General features: G+C 39.9%; 1 protein-coding gene across 4 annotated transcripts in view; it reads left to right on the forward strand.

Annotated features, from left to right (window-relative positions):
* Positions 1 to 27,168, forward strand: part of LOC116862803 (citramalyl-CoA lyase, mitochondrial) — a 68,882-nt gene that overhangs the window by 32,848 nt on the left and 8,866 nt on the right. For 2 of the 4 annotated variants that reach the window (XM_032850221.1, XM_032850220.1), the window contains exons 3-7: positions 1 to 17; positions 1,792 to 1,885; positions 3,180 to 3,347; positions 7,884 to 8,008; positions 25,614 to 25,733. The exon at positions 1 to 17 is cut by the window's left edge and continues 85 nt beyond it. In XM_032850221.1, coding sequence (XP_032706112.1) covers positions 1 to 17; positions 1,792 to 1,885; positions 3,180 to 3,347; positions 7,884 to 8,008; positions 25,614 to 25,709 — 500 coding nt within the window. In that variant the 3' untranslated portion in view covers positions 25,710 to 25,733. Of the gene's footprint in view, positions 18 to 1,791; positions 1,886 to 3,179; positions 3,348 to 7,883; positions 8,009 to 25,613; positions 26,836 to 27,168 lie in introns of those variants that run through there. The other 2 variants (XM_032850219.1, XM_032850222.1) reach the window with 2 other exon arrangements.

Here is a 27,168-nt window from a genome sequence, read left to right on the forward strand (position 1 = left end):
GTTTGCTCAATTTTAAGGTAAGAGAACGTAATGTGACTAATAAGTTAGTATTTTATTTATTCCCTAAAGAGAACTTTTGTTCTCAATTTTGATATCTACTTAAAATATTTTTCTAGAAAGATTTATAGGCAAAGTAAACCTTGAGCACCATTTATTATCTGTAATAATCCAGGCAGTGAGCATCTTAGAAAACAAAGAAACTAGCTTAGTAGCAAGGAAAAACTTCCCAATCCTAAATATTTAAGTGAAATATTTATATATTCCTATTTTAATGAAATAAACATACGTAAACATATGCTCTGAATTATTATATTTATAGATGAAATGTACATGAAAATGTCTTTTGTTTCCCTTCTGAGTTGACGTTCAGTTATTCTTTTGTAACAATTGCCTTTTATTGGGAAATGTTCTGGCCTCTTTGTGGCAACATTATCCATAATGTCTAGTATGTACGACTGCTATTTGTAGGTTAGTATACACCAGTAATCTGTAATATATTATTTCAATTTGCCACATTAGAACGTGCAGTATTTCCTGATATGCATTCAGGAAGATTAGCTGAACCAAGTGTTTGCCAGCAGTGCAGGGCTGCATTAAACCATTTATTTGCCTTAACGATTTCATGGCTAGCTTGTTTTTTCCCCTTTATCACTGATTCATTTAAACTGTTTTCCAAAATATGTCTCACATTTCACCTGACTCCAGAACATCATTGCAGCACCCTGTCTCAGAGGGCAGAAGGGAAGAAATCCCTAAAAACAAAGAAAAGAGATAGTTGAAAACTGCCCAGAGAGATAATATGTGAGTAAGCGCTCTGAGAGGAAACTTTGAGACCTACTGGACCGTGCAGGAGGGGCAGAGTGCATATTTTCGGGGAGCTGCTTCAAGCCTCATGATCAGCACATTTACGCCACTGACCACAAATTCTTCCAGCCTGCCCCATAATTCTGAGATATAATCAAAGCATATCCCTTAGATGTGACTAGATTCAGACAATGATTGAATTCTAAACTCCACGGCACCACATTATTCCATATTATACTTAGGAGCACTTACAACCCCTGAAATTAATCAACTGTGTCCTCTCCTGATTTTCAGGTCTTCCCCACCCACATACATTAGCATGCTTAATCTCCACCTCGGTAGATTGAGTTCCCGACGACTCAGTTACCTAACACGTAGGGCAGACGTTACAAATCACATAGAAATATTTTCACATAGAAATATAAAAGTTGCCAATGAATACATCTTGAATGACTTGTTGCATTTTTATTTGCCCCTCTGGAGTGGTAGATTTTTGTATTGACTGTCTTTAATCCTGAGGCCATTTACTAGGAAATCCTGATCCTAATGCAAATAATCCAATTAATTTGATTTAAAAATTCTTTCCTTCTCTCCTGTGGTTCTATGTTTATTGTTTGAGAGTCTCTTAAAACAAAAACAAATTTTGGAAAAAAGAGAAATAATGTACAGTACGATCAAAATGAGTTAATTCAAAGTTTCTCTAGAAATTAGATGAACTGTGATTCGAACATTGTTAACTATATTAATATGTATTTGTAACTGTATTAACGTAATCCATGAAGCAAAGCAAATCTATACAACGTACTTATCTTGGACAATATTAAAAGCCTTTCAAAAGAGGTAAATTTAGGCTGCATTTTAGGACTGCTAGTTTGCTTTCAGCCAAACTGTGTTAAGAGTTGTATCTTTCTGCTACTGAAATACACCATGCGGTTTCTCTCTAAACTGCATTTCTGTGAGATTTGGTTCTGTTCTGCTCTTTTACAGGCCGTGTGTAAAGAAGCACTGAAGACCGGGCCTCAAGTGGGTCTTTTCCTAGACGCAGTCGTTTTTGGAGGAGAAGACTTTCGGGCCAGCATAGGTATCAAACACATTTCTCTCTTTTTCAATCTGTGTGTGTGTGTGTGTGTATTTTTTCTTCGCCCCTTCATGAATGGACATTTACATGACAATATATATTTGCCAACCATGACAATGGTTCTTCTGAATGGGCAATACTTTCTGATAATTTAGGGCACCTCGGAGCTGTCCTGCTTCTAGAACACTGTATTATTACTTCTCTTCGTTTATAAAATAATAAAAAGCCTGTCGCAACCTCAGATGTGTTGGGGAATATATGACATCTACTTTGTTCATAGTGAGTATAATATGTGAATAACCTCTCCGTGGCTTAAATATTTTGTTTTCACATCAGTCTGAGGGTTATGTAGGCTTCTAACACAAATAAAGGCCATTTTACATTTTAATGAATCATTTTCTATATTAAATGTGGTATCCAAATATTATTTTAAACAGATCTTAAATTCCTCCTAAAATACATGTCAGAACTCTTATTAAATATTTATTGAGATAATATGTTTGTTTCCACTAATCTTCCCCATCCCTTGGGCACTCTGCCTCTGGTCTTACTAGTGACTCTGGGCACACCTAGAAAAGAGGCCAAGTCCACAAAGCATTTGCAGAACCACAGTGCCAGTGGCCTGAAGCCTGGAGCTCTCCCTGAGCAGTGTCACGGTCCAAATACGAACAGTGACACCCCACACCCACCCGCCCCTAGGGGGAAAGAAAAGGAGCTTATTTTAATACCAGTCTTTCCAAGAGACTTTTGTGTTTCGGACAGTTCAGTGGATACTTTCTGCCTCTTTCAAAATGAGTGCCCTTCCGTTTCCCCAATTTCTTCATCCCTGAAGCTGTGCTCTTTGGCTCAGAACCTTAGTTATGGCAGGGCATGGCAACCACAGCACGTGAATTTCTGGGCTCTGCGAGAGAAGTTAACTATTTCCTTGCCCAGCTGCTTGGCCACCTTTTGTGGTGCCGTCTTTGGACTGATACTTTCCAAGCAATGGCTAGAAGGAAAAAAATCTACCAGAAGTAATTGGTGACCTATCAAGTCATTTGTGGTTGTATCTCCTGAGATGCAGGAGGGGCCCTTTCGTAACCCACACACAAGTAATGACACTGAAATGTGCCTTCCAAGATAAACAGACCTAAGTGACTTAACTCTGCCTCCACATATCCCTCTCTTTGTTTATATTAGAATCATCATTTTGCTGGGGAACGATTCCCAGGTCTTTACAAACCGAGTTTTTACAATAGGTGGCTGTGTTTGGTTTCCAGAGTTCATGTCTCCTTTTTCTGTCCACATCCCATTTCAGGTGCAACAAGTAGTAAAGATACCCAAGATATTCTGTACGCCCGACAGAAGATTATCGTTACAGCGAAGGCCTTTGGTCTGCAGGCCATAGATCTGGTATACATTGACTTTCGAGATGGAGAGGGGCTCCTCAGGCAGTCAAGGGAAGGAGCTGCAATGGGATTTACTGGTATGATTCTTGATGATATCTTAGAAAGCAGTAGCGAAATTAGCAAACATTCCAGAGCCATATATCTGATAGACTTATTCCACTATTTGAAATGTGGAAATGTCATCTAGGGTAAGAACCTACTGAACAAATTGTGCTTTCCCTTGGTGCTGCAACTCAAACAATGAAGGCTTCGTTTTATTTCCTCTTTACATTAGTTACCTTTTTTTTTTTTTTCTGTCTTCCTAAGTATTCTGGTTTTGCTGACCCTAGAGGAGGGATGAGGTTATTAGAGAAGTGTTTTTGAGTGAATTGCTGTAAGAATTTGGGTTGATGGGGAAAAGGAAAATGTCCTCAAACATTCAAAATATTCATTTCTGAAAAAACTTTGGTGATCTCTTCTTTGATTTTTTTTTTTTTACTACTCATAACTAGTTTTTTATTCTTCTGCTACTTCAAGCTCCTTATTCTTCTCCCACCTCCCCGTAAGTGTCTATGTACCTGGCGACACCTACGGGCTTTGGCTGGCACTAAGATCAGCGGGTTTCCCGCAATCCAGTCCTGGAGTGCTGGCAGATATCTGTTGATTGGTGTGTCCGATCACTCAGATCCCCAGGAGTCCGGGGAGCAACCGAAAATTGTGTTTTTGCAACAGAAATCCATTTTTTTCAAAACCACAATAGGATTCTACACACAAACACACATCCATAGTTGTGAGCATACACACACACACACACACATGCACGCACGCACGCGTGCAACCATAGATAAGAAACACCATAAGCTCTTTTATTCTTAGTTAATCTTCTGCTACAAGTTCTGAGAATATCATGATCAGAAATTAACTCAGATAATAAGGAAAAGAGACAAACATCCTTGCTGTCCCTTTTGTAAATATTTTTGAAATATGTCCAGTTGGGGATTACTGAAAGAATTATTTCATAAAATGACCTTAAATGTAAAACTTATCTTAATAGACGGTGGTTTACCCCCAAATAAAATTAAACAACTTAGGAAATTTCAGTATTATGTTAGACTTAAATAAAGTTCTGACAATTTGTTTTTGTGTCTTCAACAGGAAGAGTTAAAACAAACTGTGATCACCCCAAATTTGTTTAATAAATAAATGAGTAAATAAATGTGATCTCTTATAGGGAAATATTTTTCAATCATCTGAACTATTAATAAATGAATCCTCCCCACATTTAATAGTGACTAAGAATGAAAGAGTCCCCTTCTGGTCCTGAGGTTGTCCTTGTCCCCGTGGCCTGTTACACCTGCCTCTTTCCAGTGACCAGTTAGGGCATAGCCCAAATGGAAAAGTTGGAGAAACACTCCATGAAATCTATCTAATAGACTTCGATGTTGTTGGTCTAAAATGTGTGGCATTGGCTGCCAAGCAGCCAGATGTTGCTGTGAAATGGGCACTAATTCAATAAAAAAAAATAAAAAATTGAAAACACTGAATTGATGCTGGCCTGTATCACCATCACTCAGTATAACCTGGGTGTCCTCAACTACCTCTGGGGTAAATGTTTGCTCCAGAACTTATAAAGGAGTTTGAGAATTTCTCCAAGAAACAGGGCTGAATTAAATTGGTCCCTAATTCAATCGCAGAAGACAAGTTACTTCAAATCAGATTTAAATTTCTAGACTGTGCCCAACTCAGCATGAGGAGCTTATGGGCTTGGCACTATTGTTTCTCAACAACAGGGAGTATTAAATCACACACACAAAAAAATGGAAGCAGGGGGAGAATGGGGAGGCACAGAGGGCACAGTGCCCATTATATATTCAAGTGAACAAGTCAGTAAAGTAGGGAGCTATACTTCATAATCATTTTGCAATTTTTAGAAAGGTCTTTGTTGTCCCAATTATATTTCTACATACCAGTAAAAGGGAATTAGTCTGGTAATAAGATATGAGATTATTTGTAGTATTTTGAAACAATAAGGGCTTTGATTATTTTAGACCCAGTTGTGATCTGTTTGTCCTAATTATTTGTCATTTAATTGCCATAACTTGGGCTCTGCACAAGCAGGGAGGAAAGCAAGGAGGGAAGAAGAAATACGCACCCACTCTGAAGCAGGTGGTTGGAAGTTTTAAAATCTAATGAAAGTATCGTGTTACCCCTAACACTGATGAGCAGCACTCAGTCTATGCATAAGGATTTTCTCTACTTCTAAAAATTAATACATTTTTTTTTAATGAGTTGTAGTTTTTTAAAAGTTAGCCATGCATCAAACAGCACATTATGGTTTCTCTTCTCCGGTCATTATTTCACAGGGCCACAGTCCATGTGGATTGATTTTAAATCAATGCATTGGCCATACAAGTGGCTATTAACATTAGGAATTATTCTTCTAAAAAGAAAGCAAAACTAAATCTTGGAATAAAGCTTCAACAGCTGACTTGGTCATCACTGCATGCTGAGAAGAAAGATGATAAATTTGAAGCACTATAGGTTTTCTTCTTTTTTGCAGTCTTTTGTAGAAGACAAAAATGACACCATCATACAGTCACCTAAAAGACTTGACAGGTATTGATTTAAAGCACGATATATCAAGTGGTACTGTAAAAAGGATTTCATGGTCATAAATTTTAATGTCTTCCAATTTTGCACCCTCAGTAACTTGCCAATAACAGCCCTTCTGTATAAAATATTTGCTTCACTCCCACATGGGCATTAAAGTCTGACATTCTGTTGTTGGGATATACAAGAATCAGCCACAGAAAACTTCGTACATGGATGTTCATAAATTTCTAAAACTTAACACATATCCTAAAATTAGCCTCACTACCAAAATAAGGGTACTTGCAGCCATCAGTGCTTTCCCAGTATTTCTAGATGGTTTATGTTTCGCTCCTCAAGTCATAGTGTCTGTACCAAGATGTTCCCGTGAAATCTGGCTTTTTACACATCTGTGTAAATTATGTACATAAATTATAAAATTCAGGTCTAACAATTAGTACAAAATGACTACCAGAACTGACATCCTTTATTAATAATATTGTAACAACTATTAGATGACTTAAATGTAATTGCAGCACCTATTGAAAAAAGCTCTCATTTGTCATCACTGATATTATTTGTTCCCTGAAATTATGCCTGTTTTAGTATATGTGCTGCCAAAATGAGCACAATTCCTCAAATAATTTAAAGCATCTTTATTTGTATAAGGCTTTAAAGTTTTATTAGTATGCTGATAGATTGGAATCAAATAACAGCAAGGTGAAGGTGTTCTAATTATGCTACTGTAAGAAAAGATATTGCTATATTGATCCATTTAAACTCTTTTGCATGAAATACTCAAAATTTTTTTTTTACAAATATTGGGGTTTTTTTCCTACTCAGAATAATGACAGTAACAGGAATTGATCTTTTCTAAAACATCAAGGGTATAATTTGTACTGGCTAAATGTTAAAACTATTTCAGAAGCAAAGCAAATTGATATATGGACAAATATATCTAGGAGAGCAAATTATCATTAAGTGCACATTCATTTTTAAACAACGAAATATGTCCATAATTTTATCATGTAATAAAATATCTCATCATTATTATAACATTAAATTATGTTGTATTTTATTAATGACCTGATTCAATTTTACACTTCCCTGATTGTTAAATTGTTTCTTTTAATGACGGCACGATTTCACAGAAGCCTGTGAGTCCTATGTTTGTGTAGTGTTTTTCCTTAGGATCTTAAACTCCGAAAAGCAGCAGAAAGCTTCTCACTACAGAGATAAGCTTTCTTCTGGGGTATCTAAATATCTATGTAAGAGGGAAATATTCAGTCTTCATTCTACAAGAAAAAAGGGAAAACCTGGTTATGTTTTGGAGTAGAGAAACTTTCAGTAACTTTTTTATTTAAACATTCTGAAATGGAGTAATCTAGAGACCACTGTGTTCAAATCTGCCTTCTGTTTCACTGTACTGAGTAGAATTTTTTCATTGAAATCCAAATTTCTGTTAGTGGTTAGAAATGACACACTGTATTTGTCTTAAAGAAAGAAAATTAAATATATGATTATAAGCCACTATTTGATATTAATATAGTTGTAACATCTGTTTCTCTAAGCTTTATGAAAACCAACGGACCACTTCTAAAAGAAACCATGGCAGGTGGGATAATGGTACAAAAGAAGCAAAAGACAACTTGTAAAATTTGAAAGAGTTAACATATAATTTTTTTGTACTTTAACTCAAAATAATCACTCTAATTTGCAGATATTATCCTTTAAATTTCCAGCCAAAGCATTAGCCAACGAGCTGCCTAGTCAACCCACCTGTAACTAAAAATGAGAGATTATCTGCACTAAGGTAGCATTTCTATAGGATCAGAAACACAATTACTCCCATTCTTCTGTGTTTCTTATGTGGTATTCTGGAAAAGCCTGCCAGATTGCAGTTACTTTCTTTTTTAAAAAGTTCTACAATAATGAGTTATTTTACATACAGTCTGTGAAGCATTAGGAGGCTTTCGTGGTTGAGACATTTTGTTTGAACATCTGTTTGTTGTTTCGTGTTTCCGGTGTTATTAATCTTCTTGTAGGTAAGCAGGTGATACACCCTAACCAAATTGCGGTGGTACAGGAACAGTTTTCTCCTTCCCCTGAAAAAATTAAGTGGGCTGAAGAACTGATCGCTGCCTTTAAAGAACATCAACAATTAGGAAAGGTAAATGTTTTGTTAATGCCTTGGGTGAAACTGGTGTTTAAAATACTGTGGGGGGAAAATATAAACTAGATATCGTTTGAGTCGTTTCAAAAACTCATTGCGTTGTAAGGGAGAAGGTGGGGGGGAGGACAGCATTCATCAGGGAGAAATTCACTTAAGGTAAATTTGCCCTTCCACGTTTCTGAATATTTCACTACCTGGCCTTCAAGTCGCTCTATAGCTTTTTCTTTTCATAAACTATATTGGCAAACCTTTAAGAAAATAGAAGTCTGTTTAGTTTTTCTCTATAGACTCCAATGCAGCATTCATATGAAAATAATTTTAGATCAAAGCAAATGCAAGTTGTAATGAAATAAACACAGTTTGATCAAATGGTTCTTGTGGAGAGGGGAAGTAAATTTTCAAGTTATTTTAATTCGGGGGCAAAAATGTAACAAAAACCTCCTCCGGTTTAATCATTTAAGAGTGGGAGGCTGTGTATGTGTTTGTACCAATTTCTGGACCTGAGATTTGGATAGAATGGAGAGCAAATTAACACTGGAGTACGGTTGTTCCTAATTTAGTGCATCATTGAGCCTCGCGTTTCCTGCTCTGTGGGTTTCTGCTATGTAAATATTGCAGTGGTGATGCGCAATCTGTCTCCACTTTGTGCCAGTAACACTTAAATTAGGTGTCGCCTGAAGGAAGATTTTATGCTAGTAGCAGCATTGTCAGTTAATTATCTTAAAGGTTATTTGCAGTAATACCGTTTGCCTCTTTGTAAGGGAACGGGGAAAGTTGCATTTATAAATCCATCCTAGAGGTACTATCTAAACTCAGCCTAGTTACCGACATAAGGAGTGAAGTTTTAATACCTGCGATGCAAATGGTCTTGGGGAAGAAAGAATGCTGAGACATTACAGCCCCTTGTGGGGGGGGAGACAAAACTGGCTTCTGTGGTGAACTGGTGACATCGATGTGAGAAGTGTCACTTGCACTTTTCACCGGCAGTATAAACACCTGAAAATCGCAGGACTTGGGAAAGTAGAAAGTGGGTCACTCCCTCCCCATCATTACAGATACCTGCCTTCAGCTCTGACCTTGCATACTTGCTCACCCTCACACACTCACAGGCTCGTCTTTGCACAAACTGGCACTTGAAATCAAAGGGCAGAATATGTGACATTGGAAACATCCCATTTGGACTTACCCTAATTTCTGAATAAATATCATTCTTTCATTTTAAATCAGGAGTGGCTGTCAGAAAAGCACTGCAGTGATTTGTTTTGAAAATGACATAGTTTTAATGTCCATTTCTGTATCTTGACTCCAAAACCCAGCACCTCCACGAATGCACATCATTATTTACCTAAAGAGCTATATACTTTTTCATTCATACATGCAAATAACTCCATCCACTCCCCTGTCCTACCTGTGCCTCCACACACACTAAATGTTCTCTGCCTCTCCTTATGTCAGCCGATAAATACTTCCTATTGAAATGATAAACTGAGGCAGAATGTGGGCCATCAAAATGGCAGACTGAGCAGCATTCCAGTCTGGGCCACCACTGCCTCCATTAACCGCCTACACCGAGCTTCACATTGAATAACATCAAAGGATCCCACTCAGCATGGTAAGCAGCCAGGAGTATGGACGAGGTTACCGTAAATTTCGGGTAGCCAGCAAACAAAATTCAACGTAGAAGCACACTCTTTTGCTGGCATTTTTTAAGTTCTTGAATGAAGGAAAAAACACTTTTCCACTGTATCTTAGAAGTGTTCCCGAACAAAATTATTCCAAAGTGTCCTTGACTTTGGATGATGGCAACTTAAATATTAAATTCAGAACTGGCTTTTTTTTTTTTTATAAGAAATGCTGTCTTGTTGGGGCATAAGCTTTCACAACAATGTGGCAGGACAGCTTTTCTTAACACAGAACCACAGAAATTAGAGCAGAAGGGAGACTCACCATTAGGTCATTTCCTCCCTGCCCCATTGGTGTAGGTTTGTTTCCTACAGCAAATTCTCCTGGTGCTTTGTCCAGCAAGGTTTAAATGATTCAAGTAATGGGGCTTCCAGTGGGGACATATGGTTATTTTATCCAGTTCGCATGTTTCTTTCACTTTGCCTATAAATTGGCTGGTCACAAAAATTGGGTCTGCAGGTAGGTGACTCTGGGTCTTGAAGGGTCTTGGGGTTTAAATAATGTGTGTTCTGTTTGTAAAGATTTAGTATAAATAGGTTGCTCAATTGTATAAAGTATTGCTTCCAACAAACATCTAATCTGTTTTATTTCAATTGTGAATCGCTATGAAAACATACACCCTCGGATACTTTGTCCAAAGCACAGGTGACTCAGTCAATGATGGTAAACTGATAGTTTGTGTCCTAGTGAGACAGTTACAAATTTCCAAAAGACCTTTGTTCCCCTCCAATGAAAATTCCATTCAAGTAATATTTTTAAGTAGAAATGACCCAAGAAGGCAAAATTATATATTTTTGCTTTTCTCTTCTGCTCCCATCTTAAATATTTTTAAGTAGAAATGACCCAAGAAGGCAAAATTATATATTTTTGCTTTTCTCTTCTTCTGCTCCCATCTTAAATTCTATTCTGCTCTAAGACCAGAGGTATAGCTGAAGTTCACAGGTAATGCTGGGTCCTTTGTGTTTTCTATAGTGACAATAATTAGTATTGTCGTGTAATAATAATAACAATAACAATATTGTAATAACAGTATTTATTATCAAAAATGTGATACCTTTTTTTCTGTTCCTACCAAATAACAGAACTTGTGGGAATATTTAGATCACAAAGTAGATTAATTATTGGAGAACTTTGGTGTCACAGAATTTTTTTTGTTTCATTTATATTAGAAGTTTTTAGGAAATAAAGTCTGATGCCGTTTAGTCTAATGTCAGGTTAAAAAGTACTTTACATTAAGAAATAATAATCTGCTCATATAATCTGTCACTGTTTGGCAGATCATGGTACTTGTGACTGCTTTGTTTCAGGAAACTATAGATACTTACAGGCAAAAGCATTTTGCCTGGCACAGCAGTCCCCACTAATAAGAATTAGGCTATCAGTTGATATTAGGGACTCAGGGTCATCTTCTCTTATTAAAATCTGTTGGAAAAATCTTAAACATTTCCAATACTCTATGCTCCTATTTTAATTCCCATAAGCTAAAATATGTCAAACTTAGCTGACATCAGTTGTGAAATATATATCTGCAATATTCGTCAGACTTGTGTTTTTCTCCAGTCCTTCCAGAAAAATATATTTTGAGATACAACCTGCATGTCATTAATAATTTTAGCTTCAAATTATTTGGTAGGAACTTTAGCCAGGATAAATCACTTTCCATATGATTTATTTTAAACCTATAGAAGGTTTTCTTAGAGGTTAATTTTATTTTTGATGTCATCTTTTCCATAACAGTGGTTATTCCACTATTTGTAAATTCTCCATTCAGAACTGAATTTAGTATTGCTTCTTAAAAATGGGATTTTTACAGTTCTTTTTTTATCAACTTGAAATTGTATATAGTAGGAAAATTGGGTAACTGAAAGGAGAACATCTCAAGCAAATATTTAGTTAATATTAATATATATATGTATCAGTGGAAACTATAACTTACATATAAGTACATATAAATATTTATGCAGTATATATACATTCATGTATTATGATACAGTATATTTTTTTCAAGTTTCTATTATAAACTCAGTGCTCATTTTTTCCTCTTTTTGTATTCATTTCTTGGCAAAAATGACAGCTAAAGAAAATGATCGATCAGTAATCCTAAGATATTTTAATATAAGAATTTAGCATTTCTTTCTATGTGAAGACTAACAGAAAAATGTGAAAGAATAGCAAAGTATATTACATGTGATAGATTTTAAAGGTACTTTGCTAGAATATTCCTGTTTTTTGCAGTATCTGACTACAAATATAGCTTTGCTTCATTTTCAGTTTTACTCATATCATTATCATTTGGATCTCGTTTTACTTTTTCAACATTTTTCGTTTGTTACAGCTTCACAAGCTAGCTAAAAAACCAAGGAACAGGAAATGTTCATCTTTAAAATCTAGGTTCAATTAACAATGATAAAGGTCAAAAAACAAGGTCACTACTTGACATAACAACTGTAAATATCACTGAAACGTTCTAATTTCACTCGTGAGAAAACCATAGAGCAAATTAATAAGTTTACATTAATAAGCAAATCCTCTACTGGAACATAAACCGGGAATTTATATCTTAATAAAGAAAGAGGGGCTTTTTTCCCTAATGGAAGTCTTTTCATCTAGAGAATTACAAAGGATAATAACCACCCCTCCAAGAATTGAAAGCAAATTATTTTCATAGGTATCTGATTGCTGCTCATACACCTTTCATTTGTGTTTCCAAATGCAGGGCTTTACAAAAGAAATACTGTTTGGGCCAGATGGCCTTCTAGAAGGCTCCCTGAGAGAACTCAGAAATCTCTCTAGCCAAAAATATTGTTTCCGCTTATTCAAGTGCCAGAAATCCCACTGCCACTCTTTCACGCAGATCAAATAAACCATCTAAAGATTTGGTTGTTGTCTTTGTCGGCTGAAAGGGTTGATTCCACTAATAGACAGCAATGTACCCTCCCACACCCAAGCATCCCACCACCCACAGCCTTTCCCCCCTTTATTTGTAAGCAGGAATACTAAAATCAGAACCGAGTGATTTCTAGTGAAAATAAAAACTGAAGGGGCACAACTCTACTTTTGAGATCCTCGGTTATTATATTTCCCCCTTTATTTCCTTGTTCCTTTAATATTTTTAGAACTGTATGCCATGACTTTAAAAAGTCAAATTCGTTACAAAGCTGAGAGTGCCAGTGAGGAGGACGTCAGGGTTGATCTGATTAGCTACAAACTGCAGATTTCTAAACATTTAAAGTAAGGCAATGCAATTCTAGTGCCGAAATAGCCTATTTCACACAGTTTTAGTGGCAAATGGTTCAGTACTAGAGGATAAGAAATTGTATATATAGGTTAAATCTGATCTTTTCTAAAGCTGTTTGCTTCATCCTTAATTTATAAGGATCTTAGGGATATTTTAATCAAAGTATTTCTATTCTGATTTATGTTCTCAGGACCTTTTTTTGCTTAATTGTAACTCTTCCAGTTGGGATAAAATCTCAGAAATTTTCCAGTTAAATCCTTTCAGTTTACAGCTTAAGACAATGAGACTCAAGAAGGGTTTAGAAGTTACCTGTGGCCACTCACGGCCAAGGTGGTGGGAGAGCCCCTACCAGCATTCAGGGCCAACTTTGTAAATAAAGATGTGAACAGTTAGCATAAATGTGGTCTCACTTGGGTCTCCGTGAACCCCACACTAGTGACCAAAACTAGATAGAGCCTTAAAACTGTTCAGTCACAAACAAAATGTGAATTTGGTTAGTTCAGATTAGTACCTTTCTCTTAGTCATACATTTTTTTTTTCTTGCGTGAGCAGAAAGCGGTGAGGAGGGAAAGAGCACAGAGTATTGGCACGCCTTCCCAAACTTCCCGGCTATGATTCCCCACACGGCGCCCTCCTCCTCAATTCTGTCCTGCCCCAGAAAGACTTCTTGGCTCCGATTACTGCAAACCTTGCTCTGTTTTATTAGTCATCATCCGTTCGATCTCCCCGCGTAGATTGGAAACTCTCCGAGCTAAACTGGGAGCCTTTGGCAAAGAGGCCGTATCTAGCCCCTAGCTCCGTTTCATCTTACTCGAAGGACGGGTTCCCAATGTCCTGTGTCTCACTTGCACCTGTGGTTGCGCAAAACACCACAGCTTTCAGTGTCTTTCATAGCAAGATCCAAACAAGGGCCATGAAAGGATGGTTTTACTCTTTGGACATCTTCTCTCGGTTTTTTCTTCGTACAGTATTTCTCCCTTTTTGTATGTGCGAGTCTGGAGGTGTGTTTCTCTGTGTGGCTATTAATCGTTCCTTCCTTGTTTTCCTTTCCATGAGTTCTAACTTGTTTCCTCTTTATCTCCCTTTCCCCGCACGTCATCTCCACACCCCACCACCATCCATTGCCTTCTCTCCTTTAGCCGATTATAAGAAGTTCAGAGCATTCTTTGAATTTTTTGTTGTACTTATTAAAGACTTTGTAATTCTTTTTATATTAAAAGCAGGCAAATGGAATTTTTATTTTATTAAAAAATGTAAATCAAGAGTTTCTATAATTTTTTTTTCATTTTAGATTAGTGGGCCTGAATGAAAATAAAGTAGGGAAATTTCTCACCACTACCCTAGAGAGTAAAGAATTCCGTCTTCTGAATCACATACCTCCCCGCAGCATCTTGGACAGAAATAGGTATACGATATGCATTTAGTAAATACTATTTGGCCAACTGGTTTCTAAATTTCTGACAGTGTCAGAAGGAAATTACTCGCTCTGCTTTTAACAGTTTATATCATACTGGCCTTTTGTTTCCTTCTAGAATAAGTGAAAAAAACGTTTCACCAGTTATTTTATCACTGTTCATCAGTTACATTTTTAAAAATTTTTTAAATTTAAAGTGACTTTGAGCTAATGTTAGTTCATTTAGATGTGTTCTCTAAAGGAAGAAAAAGCCAATGGTATATAAAATAGAAGACGTTTAACATTATCGCTCTTAGCTGCAAGCTGCTTTAAAATGACTTACATTCTGTGCTTTTCTCATAGGCAATACCAGCTTAAATTAGACATGAAATACTCTAAATTAAATAAAAATGTTTACACATTTAACTCGTGCTAAAAATAAAAATATTTTCAAATAAGATTTCTGGTTTAAAGAAAATCTGAGTGGAAGGTGATAGCTGCAGAACTCTCTATGATTACTAAAAATCAACCAATTATACACTTAACAATGGGCAAATTTGGGGCGCCTGGGTGGCTCAGTGGGTTGGGCCACTGCCTTCGGCTCAGTTCATGATCCCAGGGTCCTGGGATCGAGCCCCACATCGGGCTCTCTGCTCAGCAGGGAGCTTGCTTCCCTTCCTCTCTCTCTGCCTGCCTCTCTGCCTACTTGTGATCTCTGTCAAATAAATAAATAAAATCTTTTAAAAAAATGGGCAAATTTTATGGTATGCAAATTATACTTCAGGAAAGCTATTTTAAAAAAAGCAAAATTAAGTACATCTAACGTGCTAGCAAATGTGGAAATGCCTTTAAATTACAAGATGCTTATAAATCCGATTGTTTCACCTCAGTAGGTAGCTTTCCACATGGCATACTTTTTCCAAATTCCCTTAGCAGAAGATGCTTAAAATAAAGACTTGTCTGTCCTTCTCTCATCATTCTGCCTGTATATTTTTAAAGATAAATCTTGCAGCCTACATTTCATGGCCTCTGAGAAGAACTTTCGCAACAAGGGCACCTTTGGTCTCCCCTGTCCATTTGTAAAGTAAGGATGGCTCTGATCCACTGACATCCTCCATCTGGGCAAGTGGACACCTCGGGATGGGTCACATATTAACATAATTGACCCAAACATTCACCTCTGCTCTCCTCCCTACTGTCCAGCCACCTCCGTCTTCCCTGCCAAATTCATCTCGCAAGCCTTCCACTGTTTCTTTTCTTCCCTGCCCCCACTTCCTAAAACTGTTGTTGAAGTCCCCAAATAATCTTACCAGTGGATAACACAAGTGTTTCTATTTCCTGTGCAGAGCTAAAGCTAAATGATTTCATGCTTGCTTTTTAAAAAGCAAAACGTTAATGAATGTCATTTTACATTCACTCAGTTTCCACATCCCAAGGAATTTCCTCCTTTTTATAAATGCATCAGGACATGTGTCTTTGCTAGTAGTCTTCGTTCTCCTGCTCTTGGTGCCGGAAAGGCTGTCTTCCTGTTTTACTCCCTCCTGCACTGTAAGTGATGCTCCCATTCAGATCACCTGCATTTGATTGGTATCTCCTCAGCTGATAGTCTAAGCTTTTAAATTATTTTAAACGTATTGGTCTTCAAATACTGATGCTGTGTCAGATTATATATAGTGCCTGAGTCTAGCTTCTTAAAGGGACAATTCAATCTATGATTTATAGTTTAGAGGGGGCAGGAAGCTTTAGGCACGAGTGAGCCTCTACTCATTGCATCTTCAAGAATGTTGATGGTCCTGGGGCGCCTGGGTGGCTCAGTCGTTAAGCGTCTACCTTCAGCTCAGGTCATAGTCCCAGGGTCCTGGGATTGAGTCCCACATCAGGCTCCCTGATCAGCTGGGAGCCTGCTTCTCCCTCTACCTGCTGCTTCCCCTGCTTGTACATTCGCATGCTCTCGCTCTCTCTCTCAAATAGATAAATAAAATATTTTTAAAAAAGAAGAAGAAGAATGTCGATGTCCCTTAGAACCCTTAAAGCTACTCTGAAATCACAAAATCTTGTTATAATTCAAATTCTGTGCTTCTCACTGCACCTTTCTGTGGTAAGTGGAATTAAATCCTCGCTGGCTAACACTAGCACTGGCAGTAAGAACAGTGATCATGGTGGTGGTGACAGCAGTCAGGTAGAGGTCCTGGTAGCAGTGTCAGGGGCCACAATCATAGCAGTGGTGACAGCAAGGGTAGTGTAGCAGTTGCAACTCCCCATGGACTGAGAGCCTGTTCTGTGACAGGCCATTGAATGCATTCTTTTATTTAATTCTCACAACAATTCTGTAAGGGAGGTATTTTCATCCCCATTTTACAGGTGAGGAAACTGAGGTTCAGGGAAGTATAACATTGTTTTCTGGGGATCACCCATACTAGGAAAAAGCAGAGCTTGGATTCAAGGAGGTGAGCCATTCCACATGGTCAACAGCTCACCTTGGGCTGCTGTGGCATTAGTACAGGCACTGAAATTCTGATAGATGACGTTCTGTGGCCTTTGATGGGGAAGACCTCTAGAGCCCATATTCCTAACCTCTGCATCAAGGTGCCTTAAATGGAAAAACCCGGAGAAGCAAGACCCTTTCTCTTTGTTTCAGCCGCAAGCTACAGAAGACCTCAGAATGCCCATCCTAGCGAGTTGCCTATTTCTGTTGGGTGGAAAGTCACAGAGGGGCTGCTTGGACAGGTGATCCTTGGTGTCCTCTTGGGCCGCTACGGACTTGGCCAGTGGAACTGCCCCAACCAGGGCCCTGCCTTTCATACCCCCATTGATGGTTCTGTGCTTTGAGTTTTTATAGTCCGAGAACTACAGGGGAAAAGATGGGAAGGATAAGAAGGGAGCTTCTCCAGGCTCTTTCACCTTTCAGAAATTGGAAAATAAATCTGACAGGCTGCAGGATTCCCCACACCCTACACCCCTTCTGAGGCAGGGGCTGAGGGGCCTTCACAAACAGTTCAAGAGGCCTGAGTTGTCACCGCTTTCCCCAGTCTGGTACAAAACTAACCCCCATTCAGATATTCTAACTATTACATTCTTAGGAATCATTTAAAAGGCTTTTCCATCAAAGGCCATGGAACGTCATCTGTCAGAATTTCAGTGCTCGTAGTAATGACACATCAGCCCAAAGTGAATTGCCGACCATGTGAAATGGCTTCAGTTGAACTTGTAGAAATTCATGTAGAGCTACATTAGCATTTGAAATCCTCTGGCCACAGCAGTAATTGGCTATTAAATTTTAATTCAAAATATTATTAAAATACCTCTCGAATTATCACTACAACCTAAGTGTTAAAACAAGAAAAATGCATTCTCTATTTCCCAAGTCTTCAGAAATGTTCTCTTTTTTTAACAGCAAGGTAGCCCTTTTACTTCTTTTTAAGATTTTATTTATTTATTTGACAGAGAGAGAAGGAACACAAGCAGGGGGAGTGGGAGAGGGAGAAGCAGGCTCCCCATGGAGCAAGGAGCCCGATGCAGGGCTCGATCCCAGGACCTGGGATTGTGACCTGAGCTGAAGGCAGATGCTTAACCCACTGAGCCCCCCCAAGAGCCCCCAAATTTTATATTTAAATATTTTTCTGTAACCATCTCAGGTAGCATGGTTACCAGTCATACTTTGGAGTACACCAAATAGGGAGAAGAGTGTGGGATTTGGGGTGATAAACCTTAGATTCTAGTCCTATCCTTCCCATAAGTTCCTTTAAAAACGTTAATGAAATCTGAAGTTCAGTTCTTCCATCTGTAAAACAGAAATTTCCATGCCCTGCCTCCTGCAGGTGAGAAAACATTTTTGAAATGTTTTGTAAAATCATAAAGTACTATTAGATGAATCTCTTTTTTGGGCAGTGGGTCTTCCTAATAAGATTGCACCTCTCCAACTTTCAGTTTGGAAATAAATATTCCGGGCCTTACCAAGGTCTATAGTGACTAGAGCCTAGGCTGTAGTTGCTGAGGGAATCCGTATTTCCTCCTCAAGGGAGAATGAACATCCTTCCCCTACCTTCAGCCCTCTCCCCCTCGAGCCCATGTCAACCCACGTATGACAGTCCCGCTCAGAAGCAAAGCTGGACCAGGCCAGCTCTTAGCTCTCCCATTGTTGGATCCCCAGAGCACCCTTAGACAGAGGGAGAATGCCCAGAATAAAAGAAAATGGTTCAACCTCTTCCCCTAAGCATCCAGGAAGGAGCAAGCACTGGGTCCACCAGGGCATGCAACGGGAACGGAGGGATTCCAGTCCAGCTTCATCAAGCAGAAGCTACGTCATTCCTGCATAAGGAGAGTCAAGCAGCTACCGAGTATCAGAACCAGCAATCATCCATATTAATAAAGGCTGGATCAGGCTCCCTTTCTGTAGATCCTAGAGAATCCCATTCAGACATAGACAGATGCGGTATCTCATACCGTCACCCTTCATTTAGCTGGATCTGTTGAATCACTGGTGACCAGAGGCACGGAGGGCTCCTGCAGAACAGAGAGTCAACCCCACTGGTATGTCTCTATGTGTTGTCCCCAGTATCCCCCGCCCCTCTCTTGTTCCTTTGGCATCTTTGACCTTCTAAACCTGACTTTAAATGTAACTGTTTCTCAAAGCCCTTCTCTGGCCAAACCATCTCCATTTTGATGGCCCTGTTTCTCTGTAGCTCCTCAGTCCTTCAGTACCACAGATATGACAGACTCGCTTGCACTTTAACTGTGAAGTCACTCACATGAGTTAACTTGACCCTTGCCCAGCATCACATTTGTTAGGGAAAGTCCCTGTGTCCTGCTGGAGGCTCAGCTAGTGTTAGCCAACCAACCAGTGAGTATTACCAGAGCAGGGAAAGATCAGGTGGCACGGGAAGATGCTTGCAGATGAAGGAGACGAGATAGGTAAGACAGATAGCATCTTCTGATATCACTCTCCCCTCAGTCACCCAACTGGAGCCCCACAAAAGAGCCAAGCTCCATTCCAAACCACATTTTGAGTACTGGATTCTGGGGATTCAAAGATCTATGAGACATGGCCCCTTCCTCAAGAGTCTCACAGCTTAGTGAGAAAGACAGCAGTGTAAATAAATCATTACAAGGCAGTGTGACAAGGGCCGTAATGGGAGCCTGTACAGAGAAAGGAAGAAGGGGGCGCCTGTCTGGCTCAGTCAGCAGAGCATGTGACTCTTTTTTTTTTTTTTTTTTTTTTAAGTAAACTCTATGCCTAATGTGGGGCTTGAGCTCACAACCCCAAGATTAAGTTGCATGCTCGGGGCGCCTGGGTGGCTCAGTGGGTTAAGCTTCAGCCTTCAGCTCAGGTCATGATCTCAGGGTCCTGGGATCAAGTCCCACATCGGGCTCTCTGCTCAGCAGGGAGCCTGCCTCCACCTCTCTCTCTCTCTGCCTTCCTCTCTGCCTGCTTGTGATCTCTGCCTGTCAAATAAATATAAAATATTAAAAAAAAAAAAAAGTTGCATGCTCTACCAACTGAGCCAGCCAGGCACCCTGAGCATGTGACTCTTGATCCCAGGGTCGAAAGTTCGAGCCCCATATTAGGCATAGAGTTTACAAGAAAGAAAGTAAGAGAGAGAGGGAGGGAGGGAGGGGGTGAGGAAGGGAAAGAAAAGAAAAGAGGAAGAAGAAATTAGCCCTACCAGAGAATTCTAGTAACAAACACTTCATAGACCTGACATCTGACATTTTGAAGGATGAGGAGTTTACAGGACAGACAGGGAAATGTCCTTGAGAGCAGAGAACAGAGCATATGGGAGAGGCACAGAAGCGTGTGCGTGGGTGTGGGTGTGCTTGTGGTGGACTGGCAGGAGACAAGGCTGAAAGCCCAGGAAGCGTCTCGTCTCTTCGTGGGGAGGCCTGGGATCCCTGCTAAGGAGATTGCACTTGATTTTTTTTTTTTTTTAAAGTTTTTTTTTTTTCTTTTAACAGGGAGAGAGAGAGCACAAGCAGGGGGAGCTACAGGCAGAGGGAGAAGCAGGCTCTCCGTGGAGCAGAGAACCTAACACGGGGCTCAGTCCCAGGACCCTGGGATCATGACCTGAACTGAAGGCAGAGGCTTAACCGTCTGAGCCACCCAGGCGCCCCTTGCACTTGATTTTGTTAAGTCCAAAGGGAACCAAAGCCTGGTTTAAGCAAATGAATGATCCTATCCAGTGTTGAGAAAGATCACAAGATCCCGGTGAGGAAGGTGCAACTCCCCAGCCAGCGTCCCAGCAGTTTCTCCGAGAGACCTCCCCACTGAGCTGTGGGTGCCTGGTACCCAAACTCACATCCTTAAAAGGAATGTCATAACCAAATCATGCGGCGACCGAGGGCTATCCTAGGGCCTGTCCAAGGGCTCATGTGATAGGATGAAAAATGGGAAAGAAAGAAGAATGAAGGTGTCCCATCAGGATACCTCAGTAGAGTATCATCCTACCCCCTTTCGGAGGAGTAGGAAGGAGAGGCTGATTTTGTGAGTAAGGAAGAGCTCATCACAGGCCATGCTGGGCCTACAAGATTTGAGCAAACAGAGGGCACAACCAAGATCCTGAAGAGAAATTTCGTAATGGCCAGTGCTGACAAAAGTTTGAGGAATTCACCGGGAACTGCTGTGAGGCAAATATTTCCCTGGGCATTAGGCTCAGAGTCCTACAAGAAGAGTGTCACCCTACAAGAGAAGGGCTGTGACAGCTCTACTCAGATGTCATCATTTGTGCCAGCAGAGCCCCACCATTACTGGAACGCCAGAGAGAACTCCCCGAGTGCTCAGAGACCTTATTTGGAAACTGAAGTGAGTAGGGAAAGAATTAGATCAATTTGTGTTTCTAGTAAATTACCCTTTTAGTAGAGGAAAAAATTCACAAGTATTAAGTGCCAGAAATGCAAAATATATCAATATTTCCTCTAAATGTTTCCTATGGGTGATGACTGTTGTTGTCACCGCCACCACCGACATCATTACTTTTGCTGTTAAACTCTAAGTCAGATTCACCCCTACGAAGAACTTCCAGGCCTGGCAGAACTCCTGTTACCTCAATCCTTGTCTTACCAACGGGGCAATAAGTGAGTCGTTAGAAAAACCCTAGCCTAAGAGGACGTGTTTCTTTGCTATACAGATAACATGCATGCTAAGATGGGTTATACCCTTAGCGTAACACGTGTGCTAAGATAGTATTACCTTCCAGAAGTCTGAAACCCTAAACCTGTGTATCGTAAAATATGCCAAGTGATTGACCCATGATTTACTACAACAAATAACTCAATAGGTAACTGTTGAGTAAGAGCCCATTGTGTCCAGAGCCCCATGGCAACTCTGGCCGGGAATGCACGATATGCGCTGGGTACCCAGGATCATCATATCCACGTGAACAGTGCGAGCTGGCAAAAATGATCCTGAGTGGAAGAGGAGGACACTCATTTCAGACCCTCGGATCTCTCTGTGCTCATCACGCTGGCCTTTTGTTGTTGTTGTTGTTGTGTTGTTGCATTTTATGGCACCTGCTTCTTTTCTTTCCTGTCTCCTCCAGCACATTGCTCCTTGAGGGCAGGGATCAGGTCGGATCCATATCAAAGTCAACCTTATTATTTCTAAGCAGGGGAGCTAAAACACAGAACTGCTCCAACCTGAATTTGCTTTAGAATCCTGAGATGATTCCAACTCTACCCCTAGCCTTCTGCACCAAACCATATAGGATGGGGCCCTGTATGCATTTTAACAAGCTACGTCCCCCGCCACCCCCCTCAGATGATTCTGATGCAATTGGTCAGGAAACCCACTCAGAAAACAGTTTTCAATCTAGGGGTGCCTGGGTGGCTCAGTTGGTTAAGCGTCTGCCTTCGGCTCAGGTCATGATCCCAGGGTCCTGGGATGGAGCCCTGCATCAGCCTCTGTGCCCAGCGGGGAATGGGCTTCTCCTCTTCCTTGGCCTCTCCCCCTGCTCCTGCTGTGTGTGTGTGTGTCAAATAAATAAAATCTTTAAAAAAGCAAAACAAAATACACTTTTCAATCTATAAGCCTAGAGTATAAGCCTGGAGCACACCCTTTGGATCAGCTAGAGCTAGCTTTTATCCCAGTTCTATACTCAGTAGCTACAGGGCAGGCATGTGTAAGTTTCTTAAGTTCTTTGTGCCCCAGTTCCCTCAGTTATAAGATGGGGATAGATACATAACTTAACAGAAAGAAAATAGAATGGTGGGTGCCAGGGGCTTCCAGAGAGGGGGTTAGGACTAAGTTGTTTAATGGGTACAGAGTTTCAGTTCTGCAGAGTGAAAAATTTCTGGAGATCTGTTGCACAACAATGCAAATATATTAACATTACTAAAGTGTACATTTCAAAGTGGTTGATAAGGTGATAAATTTTATGTGTTTTTGCCACAACTAAAAAGAATTTCTTTTTTTTTTTTTTAAGATTTTATTTATTTACTTGAGAGGGAGTGAGAGAGCATGAGTGGGGAGAGGATCAGAGGGAGAAGCAGACTCCCCACCGAGCAGGGAGCCCGATGTGGGACCCGATCCTGGCACTCCAGGATCACAACCTGAGCTGAAGGCAGTCGCTTAACCAACTGAGCCACCCAGGCGTCCTAAAAAGAATTTCTTTAAAGAAATTTTTAATAGGGTTGCATAATAGTATCTACTTCACAGTGTTGTTATGAGCATTACACGAAATAAAGCGTGTCAAGTCTCTGGCTCAGTCCCTGATCTAGCAACTGCTCAAAAAATTATAGCTATTATTATTGTTGTAGTCCTGGTTGTTAAGGTAGTTAACTATGAATAAGTTACTATTTAAAGGCATTTTAAACCAAATTATAGTCTGAATCTTCAAGCTGATGAAGGTTCTCTATACTTTTTGAAATGGTGTGCCAATTTCTCAGGAAAGCACTGGGCTGTAAAATGGAAACCTATCTCTAGTCATTCATTAAGGACTGTTTGAAACCCTCCCCGCAAATCCAAGTAACATCTGACAGACTGCATTTTTCCAGATCCTGACCAACAGACCCCATTCACATTTCACATGTAGATCTTTACGTTCAAAACCCCAACCATATTACAGGTCAATATGTGAAAGCAGGAGGACTATTCCTCTTAGGCGGTCTAATTCATAACACTAAGATCCTCAATCTGCAGAGATGAAGGAGACAAACAAAATGCTGAACTTTGTTTCTCAGCTTAGGCTTAATGAAGGAAGTGAAGCAAAATCTGCTGCGGTAAAAGAAAAAGTGATCTCCATGAAATATTTTGCATCTTTGATGCGCACATGGAACCCAAAGCAGATTTGGGAAACGTGGCATAAACCCAAGGCCGTCATTTTGATTCTCTCTGCATCGTTTTGATTTCATGTGCATCTATTCTAATTTCATCTCTCCAGCCTATTATTTAAACCTTAGCAGGACAGATGTGCTGTTTTACAGGGCCATAATCCACTTGGTGGGCGGATAACCAGGAGGCCTTTGGTCTTCATCATTTACTCCAATAAGAAACTAGACTATTGCCTTATAAAACAGCGTGAATCCCCCACCCTGATTTCACATGTTATGCTAACCCACAGAACATCCTTGGAACTTCTAACAGAATTCATAAAATTCATCATGGTCACAGAGATGCCCAAAATTCACTCTGGGCTGAATGAAATTAGGCAAAAGTCAGTCTAGAACTATAAATAGTAAAAATGAGAGTGTTGGAAAATGACTTCAGGTACAGGATTTTAGGCCGGCACAAGTACTCATGTGAACCAGATTTATCGTTCTAAGGCCAAGAAGGTTAGGTACCCACTGGTGAAAACTCTAATCCCAATGGCTTTTAAATCTCTCTTGATTGAAAAATAAATTCCGAAGTCATTGCTAAGGATTCCCTGCCACCTTTTTAAAATCTCCATCTGGTGTGTAACTCTTGTAATTGTGGGAGACAAGGGTTTTCAGAGAGATCAGGAGACCCATCCCAGAACTTTTGAGTAATGACAACATTGTCTGTTGAGAGGTGGTACTTGTGAAATCAGAAATGAGCGGCAGTATGTGCAGATGGACCATCAGCAAGGATTATGAGTGCCCCCATGCACCAGCATCCTTGCCAACAGGTGGAAGGAAGGAGAAGCAAGAAGAGCTATGATTGTAAACAGCAAAAAGAAGTGATTAAAAGAATGTAAATAACCAGACATTAACTAAAGATTCTGGGCATACTGCCTTCTGTCCAGTTAATTTTTCTTTCTCTGATGCAGTAAAGATACTACCTTGTAGGGGCGCCTGGGTGGCTCAGTAGGTTAAGGCCTCTGCCTTCGGCTCAGGTCATGATCCTGGGGTCCTGGGATCGAGCCCCGCATCGGGCTCTCTACTCAGCAGGGAGCCTTCTTCTACCTTTCTCTGCCTGCCTCTCCCTACTTGTGATCTCTGTCTGTCAAATAAATAAGTAAAAATCTTAAAAAAAAAAAAAAAAAAGATACTATCTTGTTACCTTAACATGGGGATTTCCGATCGATAAAGGGTTGAGGTTCCGATATCCAAGTATTAATTCCAGCTCTAACGTCTCAAGTCACATGACCTTGGAAAATCACTTAACTACTCTGGGCCTCAGTTTCCTCATCTAGAACAGGACCCGGGTCACATACATGTTCAGTAAGTATTTGCAGAAGCTTAAAAGAAAATGTATCTGTAAAATGGGGATAAACTAGGAGATCTCAGAAATTCTTCCCAGATTCGCCATTCAACAGACCTGTGACTTCTTTGTCACAGGCTCTTGTCCCTTGTCATTCTAGTCCTCTTCTGCACATCTATACCAACAGAGAAATCTCTTTTTATTGACCACAATCCTACCTTACATTTTCCCATCCCATGATAGTCTTACCCCTCAGTTATGTTACAAGAAGGAAGCATTTTGCCTTTAAACTGATCATACAGTTATTTTTCAAACAATTGGTTACCAGAGCATATTGCTATTTTTAAAGCTCTGTGCCATATTTTAAAAGCTATATAAGGAAATATTTGCATTTTCCTTCCGTAGTTGTTTTCTGCTTGATTTCAAGAGTTAAACAAATGGTTTCAAATACCTTCTGCGTGATGCTTTTCCCCTCCATTAAAATGCTGAAGGGTGGTTTTTTTTTTTTTTTTTCCTCTTTAGGAGGAAATAAGAAATCTTTCCCCTGTAATTTACTTTGGCTTTCTCAAAAGTTGGGTAGGAAAGTCAGTATAATTCAGGTAGAATCTAAAATGTTCTTGTTGTACAAGCGTGCACAGAAAGGAAGCCTATAATTTCTGAACATTCTTTCAGGAAGTTTGTATTCTCTGTTTTCCAGGGAGCCTTTACTTTCCAAGGGAGTATGATCGACATGCCATTACTGAAGCAAGCCCAGAACATTGTTACGCTTGCCACATCCATCAAGGAAAAATGATCTGTTAAATGAAGCTCTCATCAGGTGGGCTGAACATATACAGTGGGTTTCTAAAAGACAAACCATAATATTCAAGGCAACTTGTTAGTATGCCAGATTGGAACCTTTCTCCCATTTACAGTTCATGTTAATCACAATTTTTGTGTGTGTGTTATCTCACTGGCCAGTTATCCCTCTAAAAATGAACTTCCTCCTTTTGGATTCCAAGCTTATGACTTTATTGCTCATTAATGTGTTACAAATATGCACTTATGATTTCACAGGGAGAAAAAACAGTGGAGAGAGATGGGCTGGGGGCATGTTAGGTCTTTAATGAAACAGATCTTTCTCAAATATGTGCGCTCCTTTCACATTTCTCACATTAGATGTTTCCCACATTGTTCATTACTCAACACTGTAAATAATTTTAAGGCCAGTCTTTGAAACTAGTGGTTAAATGACGGGGTTCTGTTTATTTCAGTATAAATCTGATAAAACGAGAGATGGCATAGAAAAGTTAAGTATCAGATAGCTTCTGAAAATAAATCTTCAAAACCTATTGCTCTTAACCACCTTCCAAAATGAAACCTCCACCCATTTGAACCAGGAGGTGAGAACTATGAAAGCCCTCATCCTGGGTGAATGCTTTGGGTGAACAGTCACCAGCAATTAAAAAAAAAAAAATGCGCAGAGACACAAGACCATCCATTCTCTCCCTTAATTTCCCCATTTAACTGTTTTGCCATTGAGGCCACTTCCCCCTGTAAATGTATGGCCGGGACAGGGCCCCCTCAGCAATAAACTTGTAGCCTCTAAGAGGACACAATGCGGCAGAGCTGGTGCATATGGTCCCCTGCGAGATTTGCATCACATTAGAGATGCTGCTGCAGGTCGTATGGGCGGTGTGGTTAACGGGCTTAGTAAAGCTGTTTTGAAGAGGTTAACCCAGCTTGTAGTAAGGGTAAATAAACATAACCACCAGCCATTCTTCCCTATTCAGCGTGTGCTCTTATACCGAAGGCTAAAGGGTATTGAAGCTGGAAAGGATCAACTTGTGTTTGCCAGAGGACGCCAATGAAATTTGAAACACCAACAATCAGAGATTTTGTTTCTGCTCCTCATTAAATCATGAGCTTTTGTGTTGAGACTCTGGACGACTGTTCTTTAAGAAATTAACAGAATGGGAAGTTTTAAACTCTACACCAACCTTTTCATGACCTACACAGCAGCAAAGCTGCTACTCTTAGACAAACACCGCGGGGAAGGCTGTTCTGTTTATTTAAATTTGTAAATAGAAAACAGTTGTTTTTTTTTTATTTTAATTTTTCACCTCCTCCTACACCCTTGTTTATTTCTTCCATGGCCCCTACTGTATGGCCCAGCCAGGGGTCTCCTCTGCCCCGGCCTCTTCCAGTTCCTACACGAAGCCGAGAGGGAAGTAGAGCTGAAGCATATGCGAAAGGAAGGGCGCCTGGGAACC

The sequence above is a fragment of the Lontra canadensis genome, unplaced genomic scaffold, assembly GCF_010015895.1.
Source record: "Lontra canadensis isolate GAN:19392208 unplaced genomic scaffold, GSC_riverotter_1.0 scaffold335, whole genome shotgun sequence".
Classification (NCBI taxonomy): Eukaryota; Metazoa; Chordata; class Mammalia; order Carnivora; family Mustelidae; genus Lontra; species Lontra canadensis.